Source organism: Stegodyphus dumicola, chromosome 11, assembly GCF_044657685.1.
Source record: "Stegodyphus dumicola isolate Sdum_Otavi_A_Nest chromosome 11, ASM4465768v1".
Taxonomy (NCBI): Eukaryota; Metazoa; Arthropoda; class Arachnida; order Araneae; family Eresidae; genus Stegodyphus; species Stegodyphus dumicola.
In genome coordinates, this window is record NC_140778.1 from 157548275 (window position 1) to 157565422 (window position 17148).

At 32.5% G+C, this 17148-nt stretch overlaps 1 protein-coding gene across 3 annotated transcripts in view; it reads left to right on the top strand.

Moving 5' to 3' along the window:
* The first annotated feature begins 692 nt into the window (after positions 1-692).
* Positions 693-17148, top strand: part of LOC118204487 (cation-independent mannose-6-phosphate receptor-like) — an 82263-nt gene continuing 65807 nt past the window's right edge. For all 3 annotated transcript variants that reach the window (XM_085827352.1, XM_085827353.1, XM_085827354.1), the window contains exons 1-2: positions 693-3677; positions 16138-16284. In XM_085827352.1, the coding sequence (XP_085683478.1) occupies positions 822-3677; positions 16138-16284 (3003 nt within the window). In that variant the 5' untranslated portion in view covers positions 693-821. The remainder of the gene's footprint in view (positions 3678-16137; positions 16285-17148) is intronic.

Here is a 17148-nt window from a genome sequence, read left to right on the forward strand (position 1 = left end):
AAAAACAAAACAATCAATCTTGCACGATTATTTTTAGAAAGATGGCATGGTAAAGTGTGGGAAGCCACTGATGGAAGAAATATAAATCCTAAAGATAATGCTAAGTATTACTTGAATGTTTGTGGCCAGGTGGCATATATAAGTCACTTAAGTAGTTGTGGTGAAGGTTCATCTGCTTGTGTTTTGGATAGCAGTGGTAAATATTTGAATTTAGGAAACTTTACTTCACCACCAGTTTATGATATAATTTCAGATTCTGTCCGATTGACTTATACTGGTGGAAGTCCTTGTAAAGATGGAAAACGGTGGATATCAACTATAAACTTTTTTTGCCGATTTTCGGACCTTGTTTCTAGACCAATATTGGTACATGTAGATGAGTCAGAATGCCAGTATAAATTTGAATGGCATACTGCTAGAGCTTGCCCAGAAGTTGTTATTGAGGGTGCTAATTGTAAAATACATGATGATAATATAGGTATTAATTATGATCTATCACCTCTTAAACATAAAGTATACAAAGTTGATGCTGAATCTCAGAAATTATTTATTCGTATTTGTGAGCCACAGCATGGTATTTTTCATGAGGACAAAATAAATTCTTCATCATGGATTATTTCCTTTTCTGGTTTATATTATAATCGTGGGACTATTAATTCATTTCATCGCTTTAGTTACCCATTGCAAGGTGGCGCTAAAATATTTTACATTTGTGATTTAATGCTGGAAATGGAAGTCCCCATTTTGTTAGGCATGATGGATTTTCTTACATTTTTCATTGGTATACTAGTTTACTTTGCACTAACTCTTCGACTGTGTGCATGGTTCAAGATCCATTTTCTCATTTAATTTATGATCTCTCAGGATTATCTATATATGAAAACAATTGGGTACATGTTGTAAATGAAGATAATAAGGAAAGCAAGGTCTATTTGAGTATTTGTCGACCTCTCACTCAGCCTTTAATTTGTGATTCAAGTGCTGCTGCATGTATGGTTGAAAAGGTTGGGGGAGAAGAGAAGGTTGTTATATCTAATTTGGGGCAGCCAGTCAGCCTTCCAGTTTTAGAGAGTCCTGGTCATCTTATTCTCAAGTATACTAATGGAAATCCTTGTACTGAATATAGTGAAAATGCTACTTATTCAACAGTAATACATTTTCTGTGTGCAAAGGATAAAATGGGCAAAAATGATTTAACTTTCTTAAGTAAAGTTGGTGCTTGTGACTATGCTTTCTTGTGGAGAACTAAGGCTGCTTGTCCGACTAGTGTTTCACAAACTTTTGAAAGTTGTCAGTTAACTGATCCTGATTCTGGTTTTACTTTTAATTTGACTTCTCTTTGGAAAGTTGGTGAGCCATATACAATAAAGACATACTTTAATACTACATTCCAGCTTAATGTATGTGGTAAAGTTGAATCAGGGTGTTTGTCCTCTAATGGAAAACAGCCATCAGAAAATGTAAGTGCCTGTAAAATTGATTCAGAAGGTTCTGTGAGAAATTTAGCTGTATCAGATTCATATTTTCTTAGCTATTCTACTGGGACAGATTTGTCAATTACCTACAAGTATTTTGATGAAAGTGTCGACGAAGGTGTGATAATAAAGTTTCCATGTCATAACACAACAGCAGATCCACATCTGAAATTCGTAATGTATGATGATAAGAATAGACAATATATTTTTGAGATGAAAACACCTTTGACCTGTATCCGTTCACATTTTGATTGCAGTGTGTTTGATCAGTATGGAAATGAATATGATTTAAGTCCTCTTACAAAGTATAGAGAAGGTAATTGGGAGGTTGCAGACAGTAGGCCAAACCATTCACATTTAAGGTATCATATAAATATTTGTCGACCTTTGAACAAAGTTAATGGTTATAAATGTCCTACTGGCTTTTCAGGAGCCTGTCAAACTAATGTTTTGCAAAATGGAAGTATAGGTCATGATCTTGGATCACAAATGAATGAACCTCTGGTGAATGATAAAGGTAACATAGTTCTTCGTTATACCCATGGTTCCTATTGTAATAGTGGTCAATTTAAGCGTAGTACAACAGTAAATTTGTTCTGTTTTGGAGAACATGAAGACCTAAAATTTATCAAAGAAACTCCAGAATGTGAATATATTTTCTCATTAAGAACTCCTGTTGCATGTCCTATTCAAAACAGTATTAGTGGTGCTTGCACAATTAAAGACCCTTCCTTTGGATACATTTTTGATTTAAATCCTCTGAAGAATAAAAATAATTACTATTTAACTGTAGGTGAATATAACTTTTATTTGAATGTTTGTGACAAATTAAATGGCTTCAAGAATGCATGTATGAATTCAAGTGCTTGTCAAACAAAACCTGAAGAACCTTCATTTTCAATAAGCTTCGGTCTGCCAAATGATCATCTTGTTTATCGAAATGGGGTACTTACTCTCGAATATACATCAGATGCAAACTATTGTCATGGGAAATACAGTGGCTCTATTAAAATTATATTTACTTGTCACCAAGCTCTTGAAGTTGGACCATACTTTGTGTCAGAAACTGAAGATTGTACATTCTTATTTGAATGGCCTACTGTACATGCATGCCCACCATTTAATGTCGTAGAATGTTCTGTTATAGGTGACAATGGTGCTTATTATGATTTAAGCAGATTATCTCTACCTAATAAAAATTATTATGTTAAACATCCTTTGTATGAAAAACATTTTGTGATTAATGTATGCCGTAGTGTGGTGCCTGCACTAGATTTTCTTTGTCCTTATGCTTCTGGTTCCTGTTTAGTTGATATTTCAAACCATCCTGGTGATGTACCGGTAAATCTTGGCACAGTTACTCAAGGACCATATATGGATAATGGTAAGCTAAAAATAAACTATACTTCTGGAGATCCTTGTGATTCAGAAGGAACAGAAACTGAAAGATTCATGCAGACAGTTATTGAATTTATTTGCAATCACAACAGCATAGATAGCAAACCAGAATTTCTAAGAAGCAATGGGTGTACTTTCTATTTTGATTGGCATACCATATATGCTTGTGAAAGTGAACCATCAAAGGTTGGTGGTAATTGCACTGTTGAAGACCCTTTTACTGGGTATTTGTTTAATCTCTCATCATTAAAAAACCATGGATTATTCAGGTATGAAAAAGATGATCACCGATATTACCTCAGTGTGTGTGGTAGTGATGATACTAGTCCATGTGGTGTTGATTCTGGCATGTGTCAGGAAGTATTAACTGGCACAAAGCAGCATTGGAGTGGTGGAAAGTTTAACAGTTACTTGATATATAGCAATGGAATTGTGTTTTTAAATTACAGTAATGGTGACTTCTGTCATAATAGTCGTTTTACACGAAACACACTGTTAGAATTTCATTGTGGGCATGGAATAGGTGAACCTAAATTTTTGCATGAAACCCACAACTGTACTTATTTTTTTAGTTGGGAAACTAAACTTGCTTGTCAAACATTGTTACATTGTGCTATAAAAAATGGAAGCCAGTATTACGATCTTACAAGCATAGCAGCTACATCTCATCTTGCAGATTCTAGTGTTTTAAATGATAATACTTCATATTATATAAGCATTTGTAACTCATTAGAAAAACTACCAGAACTTTTATGTCCTCCAGGGGCTGCAATTTGTCGGGTTCAGAATGATGGTTCTACGGAAGTAAGTGTCTACAATATTCCTAAAAATTTTAAGTATTGGATTATGCTTTTCACTGATTTATTACATTATAATGTAGGTTGGCAGTTCTATTTGGCTGCTTAACATATTTAATTGTACATAGTTTGATAGCTTAAAAGTATTTTCATTTCACAAAAAAATGCTAAAGTTAGAAATTTAATAATGATCACACAGGAGCAGATGAACCCAGATTAATTTATATAGGACTATACTTATACAGGTTAAGAATAATGTTGGACAAAATCTCCAGCATTCTCAGACTGGTAACTTTATAATGACATCATTAGCTTCAGATTTGTCGATGTCAATTATGGAATAGTGGACGGCATGAGTAATTCTGTACAAAGCCCGAGATCCAGAATCGTCTCAACTTTGGCAATATCCCAATTTCAGATCATCTGTTTAAATCTAATAAGATGAAATGTAGAAATGTTAGCATTGGAGCTTTGCTTATGGTTTAGGTCAACTAGAAGAATGCAAACTTCTCCTTCAATAAGGCTAACATTAGAGCTGGTATGGCTGTACTGAGAGGCAAAATTCCTAGAATTTATAGAAGCAACAAGCAACTAAAATTAGGGGTGGTAAAATTTTCAGAATTTATTAAAGGCACTGATCTGCAGAATTTAAGGGCGACAAAATTTTTATAACTTATGGAGGTGCCAGGCAATAGAATCTGGAACTCACAGCCCGAGATTAAGAAAAATGCTGATAGGATTTTTCTTTCACAATATCCACAGAAAAAGCCTGCCTTAATTTAATGCAGTTAAAAAGTCTTTAATCCGGATGTCTATAATCCGAAATGATCTGTAATCCGGACCCCAAAGCTACAAACATTCTGCGCATGCGTACACGCATAATGTGTTTATGCATGCGCATTTAATGTATAACGGACGGTATAAGCTAAGCTACAATTATCTAATTATCGCTTTCAGTTAATGTTGCAGATTGCGTTGTTCCTTAATCTTCGAATTGGATCCGTCTTATTATTTTTTGCAGACTGTTAGAACAATTTTATAAAAGTAAGCTTGAAATTTCGATTATGTCAAAAAAATTTTCCGATTCTGTAGCTGCCAAAGGATCTACAAAGCGAAAGCATGTTTCGATGTCCATCAAACAAAAAGTGGAATTGCTTCAAAAAATGGATAAAGGCATATTCTTTGTTTCTCCGAAATCTGTTTACCAATTTCACGCTGCTCTGCAGGGGGGGGGTGACATCATGGCACGCAATGAACTGGAAGTTGATCTGTCAGCACTATCCTTATCTTCAGGGCAGATGTTTTTATTTTATTCGGCTTATAATTCCTTACTAAATGTAGTATTTCATCTCGATGTACTCCCTCTTTGATAGGATGTAAATCAAATTCTTCATCATTATAAATATCACGAATACACATCAAATAGTTTTCTGGTTGCAGTTTTCTAATTTCGACTATGCTTAATGCATGCGCACATTGAAAGAAATGTTTAATAAATTAACAAGTAAATATTAAGCTTTTTTTTTTTTTTTTTTGTAAATTTTGATACCCTTTAGATCATAATTGCTCTTTATTTCATAAATTACGGTTTCATATGTTTAATTTTATAATTTCTGCATGCCATCTTACCAGATTTAAATTGATGATCTATACTCCGGAAAAACCGATAATCCGGAAACGCAGAAGTCCGGATTAAAAACTTTTGACTGTATAAATAAAACTATCGGCAAATTTACTTAGAATATTCTGAAAGCATATAATGACACCGCTACTATTATTAAAAACACAAATTTTTATATGAGGCCTCCCACAAGCATCAGGGAGTTAAAGAATGAAATCATTTGCTATAAACATGGCATCAAATTTGGGACCCGGAAATTATAAGAAACATACAGAGACAACAGAAAAATTTAAAAAACTCACAAAAGACTTTTCTGCTAAATCAAAAAAAAAAAAAAAAAGCTAACATTTATACAAATGATGGTTCACTTTAGCAGTATTTAAAAAATTTGAAAAAGAAATTGGTTTGTAATAGCTACACAAATAACACAGCAGTTTTTTCCCTGCACCTGGAATTTATTTTCTCTTGGTACAGATCCGATGGATTTTCATTTTAAGAGCACTGTTGAAAATTATGTTTAGAGTTGGTTGCACTCGCTGACTGCTATAAACACACCTAAATTAATTTCATCATTAGAAATTCAAAATATTGTCAAATATCTGAATACTGAGAAAGGCACTAGGATTAGATTGAGCGGTGAACTCAATGTTAAGAAACCTCCCACGAATGGCTCTAAGTAAATTAACCGGCGTCTTAAACGCGTGTCTTGTAAATAATTTTTTGACTGACCCATTGAAGAGAATAAAGATATTTTTATTACTTAAACTTGGCTAGGATGCTACAACTCTGCAGAGTTATAGGCCAACCAGTCTGTTTTCAGGACTTGTAAAATCTCTAAAAGAATTTCACAAAAAGACTTGATTCATACTTTTATCTTTTGCAAAAAGACAGCATGGCTTTAGAAAAAAATCTGAACACAACAAAGCTACTCGTAAGGATCTTCAAATTTATTGATGTGGCTTTCATGATAAGCAATGCATAGCATTCCTTATGCTAGATGTGGCAAAAGCTCTCGACTGCATCTGGCATCAGGGACTCATTTGCAAACTTAATTCAGCTGAACAGAGAAATAGTTCAAATCCTCTTTCCATTTCTCAAGAATTGCATCTCAATTGTGGACAAGATAATAATATGTCAAATGAAATCTGGTGTAGGGTCAGTTTTAGGCCTACTACTCCACTTATTCTATATTCATGACTTTTCTCACACAAGTTATGATTCATTATTAGCTTGCTATGCAGATGATATGGCCATTGCCACAAAGTGCAGATATTGCTGTTCTTAAATCTCAAAAGCAAGCCCAAAATGTAGAAGAATGGTGTAACACTTGGAGAGTAAAGATAAATGCTAATAAATCACAATTACTGGTAATAAGACTAGAAAATTTAAGCCAACTCAGAGAACTTTTACCTTAGTACCTTTGAGGACAAAGCAAAATGTACCTTTGAGGACATTTTGAGGACAAAGCAAAATAACTGGGAATTATCCTTAATAAAAGTTTTACATGGCATGATTCTTCCAGTTATAGGCCAGTTTTTGAAACTCAGTGTAAAAACTGAAAAGCATATCTACACAGCTCGCACCAGGCCAATACTATGCTATGCATCACCTGCTTGGAATACGGTGACAAACAGTCAAATCCACAAACTACAAGTCATGCAAAACAAATGCCTAAGAATTATTGCAGACAGAGCCAATCCTAGCAGGGAGCAAGGTAATGCACACCATATTGGCGACTAAATTCAAGGTCGGCAAAATGATTTTCAATTATATCACATTTCTATAAAAAAGGGGGGAGGCTAATTGTAATTTGCACATGGGCACACAACAGTCTATGATTGTTACTGATTATAGATGCACATTACTTGGTCAGCAACTCTTTATTCCATAAGGATCTTAAGATTCGTAACATAAAAACTTATTTACATTGCAAAAATGATAAATTTTTTACCATTTTTCAACCCGTGACTTGTTTAATTACTCGCAAATATTCAATTATGAAACGTTACAGGAGGATAAGTTTATCAGAGCACATGTAGCTCATTTAATTAACTGTAATGTATTTCTTTTCTCCCCCCCATTGGAAATTTCACTTTCTGTGTCAGTATAACTCACTAGAGCAGGGAGATTTTGTGTACATTTCATACCATTTTCTACACTTCTGATTACTTCTCAAAAACCAGCGGCCTTACAAACCAACCCCCTATTACCCTTTCTCAGATTTCACCTTAGTGAGATCCCCAAGGTACAGAATTTTTCCACATCATGTTCCACTGCAGCTAAAATTGACAGAGCTGACAAAATCGCACTTTCATGCGATAGTTCGGTCAGAATGAGACTCAAGTCCAAGTCTTTATGATGATAGCCACAAATATGACAGTTTTTGATTATTACAAACAAAAAGCAAATTTTCCCATAATGACATTTGTGAGGAAACGTCGAGAAGTCGTAATAAATGAAAATGATATAACAGAAATATTCCATTTCGATTTGCAGGGTCCGAATAATCAATCAATAGATGATGAAATTTGTAGTATGGCCCTAAATCTAGAAAATATAGTTGCTGATAATGAAAAAAAATGTTGTTAAGAATGAAAAAATGTCATTTGAAAATTTATTAGGAATACTTTACATGGCAGTTAGATGGCATTGCATTGGAACTTTGTAGCTGAACAAGAAATTATGTGTTATTTATAAAATGAAAGTATTAGCCCCCACCAAAAGCAACTTAAACAGCACAGCTTACATTGAAAGAAATGTTTAATACAGCAAACAGATATTGAACCCTTTTGAAAACTTTGATTCTTTCATGGTTACAAATGTTTATTTCATAGACAACTATTTCATGTTTTTAATTTTATAATTTCTGCATATCACCTCATTTAAAGTTGTAATCTAAAATGGCTGAAGTCCCTTCAAATCTCTATCTTGGATTTTATACTGTAATAATAATAATTGAATTTATTGCCTATTTAGAGATTCTTGTATTAAATTTAAAATTATTTTCTAGCTTAATTAACTGATTAATCATGTATGTTGATTTTCATCAAAATCAGTGTAAATAATAATAGTCACGTTTAAACAGAAGGGGGAAAAGACATGAGACTTCAAAATCGTTTGAAACAATAAGAGAGTAGTATTGATGAAAATAAGATTGTGATGGTATAATGATTGTTAATAGATATACAGTACAAAGTCCGTGATCCGAACCTCCATTATCCGGAATGATCTATAATCCGGTCCTCAAAGCCACAAACTTTACGCATGCGCGTAGAGAATGCGCATGCATTACACGCGCATGCATGCATTCAAAGAAATGTTTAATGAAGTAAACAAATAAATATTAAGCTTTTTTTTTTTTTTTTTTTTTTTTTTTTTTTGTAAAATTTGATACCCTTTAGATCATGACCATTGAGTCAATCCTAAGATTGACAGGGGGGTCGGACTGCATCCATATTTAATGCCCTTTAGATCACAATTGCTTTTTATTTGATAAATTATGGTTTCATATTTTTAATAGTATAATTTCTGCATTATATCTTACCAGATTTAAATTGATGATCTATAATCTGGAAAAACCCCTAATCCAGAATCGCCAAAGTCCCAACGAGTCCAATTTACAGATTTTGTACTGTATTATAGCTTAGTAGTGAGTTTGTTAGATACTTCATTATTTAATGCTTTTTCTTAGAATAATATTTTTCATTTCTGCAATTTGTATGTTTTTGATATCATTTCTGATATCCTTTGCACATGTTTTCTTTTCTTACATCCATGTTATAATGGCTAAGAAAAAAGTGGTCATGATCATAATTATATTCTATAGGTCAGAAAAAGTTTTGCATAATTTGTGAATATTGACATTAAAACTTAATGAATAATAATTTATTTATATATATTTATAAAAACAGATGGATTTTCTCTGTTTTGAGGCATCTTGTGATTTTCATATTTTTATGATCTTAGTCAGTTGTGGCCAACTTCTTTATTTCATAAGAGCTAAGTTAAGGACAATACTAAATTTGGACAACACCATGTGCTTTATTTAGCCAATAATTTAGGTGTGCACAATGATATATTTAGTGCATGCATGTTAATTAGGCATAAATATATATCTTCTCTTTCTATATAAAGAATTTAACTTAAAATCATCACAACTGTATTTTGGAAATAGGAGGGAAAAAAATAGTAACACTAAATATCAAGTGTATACCACATGTAAATCTTTTAAATTATAAAAGAGGACATGAAATTCACTTGCATTATAACTGTTTTCATAACATTGTTGGTTTCCAAAAAACTTTTGCTAAGGGTTTCATTATGGATGCTGGAGCACCATACCACATAATTCTTCACAGTTTTTAGTAATAAACTAAGCCTGCTTTAGAACTATATGTTGAGGTTGTGTTGTTTGTCATAATGCTTCAAAGATTCTTAATGCTATAAGAATTTAAGATTCTCATGAATGCATTGTATATAGTATCTTGAACCTTAGTTATCTTATGCAAGGGCTTTAATTCAACTGTATATTCATCAATAACAAAGTCTTTGAATGCAGTTTGAAGGAAAAGCAGCATTTTGACATTCAGTTAAATTAGTGAATTTTCCCTGAAAAGTGAAAAATTATAAAAATAAACAGTGATATTTCTTTTTCAATGATTGGGAGGTATTTCCATTAGTTTTCTAGTGGTAATTTTTTAATATTGCAGAATTTGTGGATTTATGAGACTTGTTTTCATTAGAATGTTTGTGAAATTTCAATGCGGGGTTGCTTTTGAAATTTGTCATTGTAATATTTTCTCCTTTCATTACAGTATTTTTTCTAAAAAAGAATTATGTCAAGAATGTATTATTCTGTAATGTCAGTTTATTTAAAACAGATTTCAGGACACTGAACGTCTTCAGACCAAGTATAGTGGTTGCATATTTTGTCTGAACCTATTCTTGTAACCTAGGTGCATGAAACTAGTTGTAGAGACATTTTGTTAATCATCACATTAATCATCTGTATATACTTACTGTTTATGTTCAGAAGTTCATTATCCAACCTAAACTTGTATGAACCGTTTTCTTCCAAGATATTAAGCTTTTTTACTTATTTTTTACTCAAATTTGCTGAAGTAAGAATTCAAAGACAGAATTCAGTATAAAAAACAGAATCATTATGTCTGGAGAATCTGATCTGCAAGTTCTACTATGTTTCTAATAGATTTTTAAGTAAATTCTGATGGGAAATCAGTAGTTTTATTTTAAAGTGCAAACTATTATTTGATGTTGGATTTCAGATGCATCTGGGAAGCGGCAGTTTATATGTTGTTCATAAAATCATGAATATATTTTTAGGCATTGCATAGTTCTCTTTACTGAAGTTTTACATATTATGTATAAATTATTTGCTGTATACTTCTGGGAAGAAAGTACAAAACGTATGCACATCAGGAAGTTGCTATAGTTGGCTAGTTATTAGTAATAAAAACATTTACTGTATATAAAGTCTGAAATCAGGACATTCAGTGTCTGGAATGATCAAATATCTGGCATTTTCTTTTACAAGGTCTAGGAAATGAGAACATAATGGTAGGGAAATGCAGATATGCCATAAAAGCAATTTTTCTTCTGTCTTTTTGTAAGATTTCTGTATGTCACTTTAATGACAATAAATTAATCAACAGATATAGTCCAAAGTCTGTAATCCGGACTCTTCGCTACTTCGGCGATTCCAGATTAGGGATCTAAAGGGTATCAAAATTTACAAAAAAAAAAAAAAAAAAAAAAGCTTAATAGTTGTTTGTTTACTTTACTAAACATTTATTTCAATGTAAGTTGTTTAAGTTGCTTCATTTTTTGCACTAATACTTTCTCTTTAATTCTTTAAACCAGTATTTCTTAACCTTTCTAGCGAGTCGCACCCCATTGAATCTGAAAATATATCTCCGCAACCCATTGAAAAATGTGTTTTAATTTTTTTAGTCTAGAAAAATACATTTTTTGTGAAACTTATTGTTTATTGAAAAACATTGTACATTTTATATAGATACAAAACAATATTATTTTTATTAATGACTAGTCTGTTGTTGTTTGTTCATTATTATACTGGCGAAGCAAGGTTCCTTTTTTGAAAGACATACGCATAAGTCATCACTTGCATTTAAGCAATTTCTCGCTTTAGTTTTTATATGCAAAAGCCATGAAAATCCCGGGGCCCACCAGCGGCCGAGCGGTAAATTCACTGAACACTGGTAGTTCGCTCCAAGGTTCAAATCCCGCGAACCGGCTGGTTGCATGGGTGTTTTTGTGGTTTTCCCCATGTGTAACGTGTATATGAGCCAGTTTTTCTTAGAAAGTCCTCCACGGAGGCATCCCTCCTCTTAGGTAGATAGCCCTAGTGTGCTTTGCCATAATTAAATACACCACACCACCGATGAAAATCCCATTTCACACAAGTAGGTGGTAGCAAAGGGTAAGAGCAACTGCAGTGCTCCGTTCGCCAACTCTGGATAACGTTGTAACTGTGAACACCAGAATTGCTGCAATTCTAATTGTTCGAATTCCATTTGAACACGTCCATTTGCTCGCATTTCAATAAGTTGATCTTTTTTCAGATCACTATCATCCATCAAATTTAAGTCAAATAGAAATGGATTCAGTATCTATCTCTGAGTTTTAGTAATATTTCCGGTAGAAAAATATCCATTGAATGATTCGCTCAATCGTCTCAAATGTATTACAATGTCGGGTATAATTGTATTCTTTTCATTTTTCGCAATAACAGAATCAAGCAAGGGAAAGTTTGCAAAATTCCCCTTTTCTACTCGACGTATCCAAATTTGTAATTTTGCGATAAATGAAGATAATATTTCACTAGATATTAATATATTTATACCAAATCCTTGCATCGATAGATTCAATTCATTTAAATGGCTAAATATGTCTGCTAAGTAGGCCAGCCTCAGCATTGCATCATTACTCTCAAAATCTTTTACTAAATAACAGTTTTGACTAGTCAGTAATTGAATAATTTCCTCAGGCAATTGAAAAACTCTGTGTTGTATTCTGTATCTGTGCGATATAGGAACATGGTATGATCAGCACCGATTTCTTTGCAAAGTGCACGAAAAATGCGATGATTAAGCGCTCACTCTCAGATGTATTTTACTACATTAACTGGTGTAGTTAGATGTTGTTTTAAACTTTCTGACAATGCGTTATTATAACTTCCGGTAATTTTCTTTTCACGTGTAGAAAAAATCCTGAATTTTTGCCTAACATTGCTGGGGCTCCATCAGTGCATATAGAGCCAATCACATTTTTTGGTAATTGATATTTAGTAAAAAAATCTTTGATGCGATTGAAAACATCACTTCCTCTCGTGTTCACCTCCAGTGGCTCACAAAATAGAAATTCTTCTATCACCTCTTTTTCCTTCACATACCTGACAAATACCAAAAGTTGGCTACAATTATCAACATCAGTTGACTCATCCAGTTGCATGCTTATTTTTAGTGGACTGATTTTTATGTCTTCAATTACTTGCATTAAAATATCTTCACTGAGATCTTGTATTCGCGATCGTATAATATCATTCAATAATGGAATCTGTTGGATTTTTTTATAGATTGTTGAAATGCTCTAATAACTTTGATGGTTTGAAATTGTTGTTTGAAAATATCTTGGAACACAAGATGCATTGCGTTCGTTGCGTGCCATCTTTGTTGGTTGTGTAGGTAAATCCATAACCGGCGTACTTATCGTTCCATTGTCGTTTTTTTTGACATAGTGGGGATTCACTATAATCGATTTAATTATTTAGAAATAATGTAATATAATATATATAATGTTCTTATGTTTGTAATATCACTGAATCCTATTCGGCTTGAATGGGCAATTAAGAATGTATTAGTCTCAAGAGGTTTCTGGACAAGTCAGAATACACAATACACATGTCGCAGACACAATAGTTGACTCAACCTAACAATGGTGCATTAGATGCAGATACAAATCTGTGAATACGTAGATTCCATTGGAGTAGCACATATTGAACTCAGCGCATGCGCAAGCTGGGATAACGTTCTCCGCTTGTATTCCCACAAAGTTTTTTTTCTTTTCTTTGTCACCTAGCTGCCTGTTTGCATTCGTTTGTAGTGTTTCATGCCTTTTCGTAGCGTAGTGTATATGCCCATCGGCACCAGCTCTTTCCTGTGTCTTTTGCCGATAAGTGAGCTAGGTGCTACCAATTTTTATGAGCTTCAATATTTGGGACCCTATTGCAGATTTCAAATATTTTATTATAAGAAATTTAATAAATGATATTTAAAAATTTTTATGGTTAGGTAGGGGCTTCTCCCGCACCCCCAAAAATACATTCCCGCACCCCTGGTTAAGAACCACTGCTTTAAACAGACATAATTTCTTGTTCACTTACAAAATTCCACCTATTGGAAGCGGTATTTATTGGATTTAGAACCATACTACAGATTTCACCCTCCGTTAATTGATTGATAATTGGGGCATTGCCATCGCAATGAAAACCGTCTGTTACATCATCTTCATTTATTGCCGCTTCTCCACATTTCTTTACAAAATCCAATAACTGGAAAATTTCATCTTTAGTTTGCGATGTCCGAAAATCTTCATATTCGCGGCTATCATCTTCATCATCCTCACCATGAAATATGGTAGCTGGCCATAAATTATGCCAAGCATTTTTTAACGTATCTGGAGACACATCCTCTCAACGCGCATGTGTAAAACATACAAAAAAAAAAAAAAAAAAGGTTTGTGGCTTTGATGTCTGGATTATATACCATTCCGGATAATGGATGCCCGGATTACAGACTTTACTGTACTTGGATACTTGTATTAAAGCTGGCATTCAGCTGCTAACACTTGTGTCACTTTCCACTTGTGTCAGTCAATTTCATAAAGAGGCATGCTGGGTTTAATCTTCCTTGTGTAGTCTCCTAAGGGAATTTGGAAAAGAAAAAAGGAGAGATTTGTGCCTTTGAAAATGTAACTGTATCATGAAAAGATGATTTGGTAGGCACAAGGGTAAATTTGATGGGAGAGAGCGGCAGGCATCCAGGTTATGAATATGTCACTTCCAGAGAGAGTGTTGGATACATAATCTTGAGAAGGAAACAGGAACCTTAGATTACTGTTTAGTAAGTGTCGTGCCCTTAAGGTTTTGTCAAAAGGGCAGAGAACATTTTTCTGTCTGACTTTTACAATAAGTAAAGGGCCAAGATGTAGTATTTGTTTAAAGTAGTTGTTGCTGATGTTCTTTGTTAACATATTGGGGAGGGAGAGAAAAGAAAGAATTAGATTCCGAAAAATCTAAGTTCAGCTATTATAGCAAATTGTGCTCTTCCTTAATTTTCTAATTTGATCCACCTTATTATTTTTTGCAGTTTAGATTTATTGCAACTATCGTATCAAAATTAAAGTTTGAATTTTTATTTATGTCAAAAAGAATTTTTTATTCTGTAACTATAACAAATATGCAAAATGAAAGCAGATTTGGATCTGTACCAGCCTGAGCAAAATTTGGGCTTAAAATGTGCAATTTCAAAAGCAGGGGGAAAATAAACTTATTTTAATGTAGATCTTGAGAGTTCTAGAAGTTGAAAGTTATGGAGAACTGATAATAAATGAAGATGTTGTAACAGTCGTCCATTCTAATGTCAGTGTTCCTATTAGCAATTAACTAATGCGTGGTGAATAGGTTTTAAATCCAGAAAATGTTATTGTTGAAGAAAGTGACGTAAATTGTTTCAGAGAGTGAAATGATTTTAATTGACAGTTTAATGGGAGCTCTTGACGTGCCAGTTACAGAACTTAAACAATGGAATTCTGTAAATTAACAAGAAACATGTCTATAAAATTAAAGAGAAAGTATTAACATGCATGAAAAAATAAAGCTTAAACAACTACATTGAAAGAAATGTTTAATAAGACCAGTAAGTAAATATTGAGCTTTTTCTGGTAAATATGAGATCATAAATGCTTTGTTATTTCATTAAATAACTATTTCATATTTTTAATTATATAAATTCTTTTAACTAATGGTCTAAAATCAGGAAGTTTCCGAAATACAGAACAACCACAACAATTTGTGATCTTGGACTTTATAATGTATTTCATGAATCATCTGTATATCAGTAGCATTAGGCCCATCAAGCGCTTGTTTAAGATATCAGAGAATGATGTATGAAAAATGTTTTGTGGTATTATGCCATGGAAGAATGATGAAAGATGGTACTTATGTGATTATTCTAATGGTTTAAATAACCCTTCTTAATACTAATTAAATGTCAGTAAAATGCTAATTTACTGACTGGTTACTTAATTTTATTGCTAATTGTAAATTTAGGTTTGTTATACTGCTATAGAAATAAGCTTTTTGTAACATTGCTATAAGCTGCACATGTTTCAGGGCCAATAGCAGAACTGAATTTAAGAACTGGTTCACTGCCTTAGCAATTGTTTAAAAACTGAAGCAATTTAAGAACTGGTTCACTGCCTTAGCAACTGTTAGTTTAGTTAGTATCCAACTGATAATTGGATACTATCTAAACAGAAATATAATGCTTGAACTGAATGTTATAATTTTAACTGGTGGTTTACTGAATTAAATTTTAAAAGCGGTTCTAACGAACAAGTGTGAACTGCCTGAATTTCATCACTGCCAGCAACTCATCACTGGCATCACTAGGTTAAGTTATAGTGTATTTAAAATTTTGAAGTGTTGATGCATATGTTGTAGTATATATTATTATGTTTAAATACATTGCCTTTTTACCCTTTATTATTTAATTATTTATTAATCTTAATTTTATTTATTTATTAGAACTTAGGAAGGGCCGAATATCAACCTTTTCTTGATTATATGGGGCATGCCACTGCAATTTATACCAATGGATCCACTTGTCTAAAAAATTCAAACTTTCAGAATCATGCGAAAATCATATTTTTGTGTGATAGTAAAGCTGGAATGGTAAGTCTTCTTTTATCATGTAAAGTTATGTAATGAATGTGTGTAACGTTTTAGTATTTTATAATTATGAATTTGTTGTATATGAGAATTTATTAGACTTGGTGAGTATATGAGATATATTTCCTTTCAAAAATGCATTAAAATAATTTTGTGAGGAAAGGCATGAAAAATGCATATTCTAAACTCATGGTTCTCAACTTGATTTTGCGTAGTTACAAATAATATAGTATTTGAAAGTTTTATTTTGATGATTTTCTTCATTTTCGTCGTCGATTTAGTAATTTTTCTTGTTACACTGTTACTTGTTTTTATAAATGAGTAGCCAGAGTTTCAAAACATTTTATTTAGGAAGAAGATACAAATATATTTTTTCGTTAAACACTTCGTGTAATGAAAAACTGTAGTGTGTTTCACTTTTCGTTTGCTTTTACAAAAATTAAAAATCTGTTATTAGATTTTTAAAATTTTCTTTAAATATTTGCTTAATGGATATTTAACTAAATAACAAATTAAGTACTTTAAGGAAACTTTAATTTAAATTACAGAAAATTTACATGAGAAATAATCAAAAAAATTATATAAATTCAATTCTAAAAAATAGAAAAATCTTAAATGAAAAATTGAAATTTATATTTTCAGCACTTCCTTGAATTTCAGTTCTGTAATATAAGCAACACTAAGAACTGTTCTCGTTTCTCGGGTAGGATTTTGATGAGGATATGTACAAAACGTATTCGGAAACTAAGTACCGTTTAGAAAAAAAAAAAAAAAAAATAGTAAAACAATTTTTCCGAATCCAATTTTTTTTTTTTACATGAAAATGCATGTCTTTATTTTTCAACATAGTTTCCGCCAATGATCAAA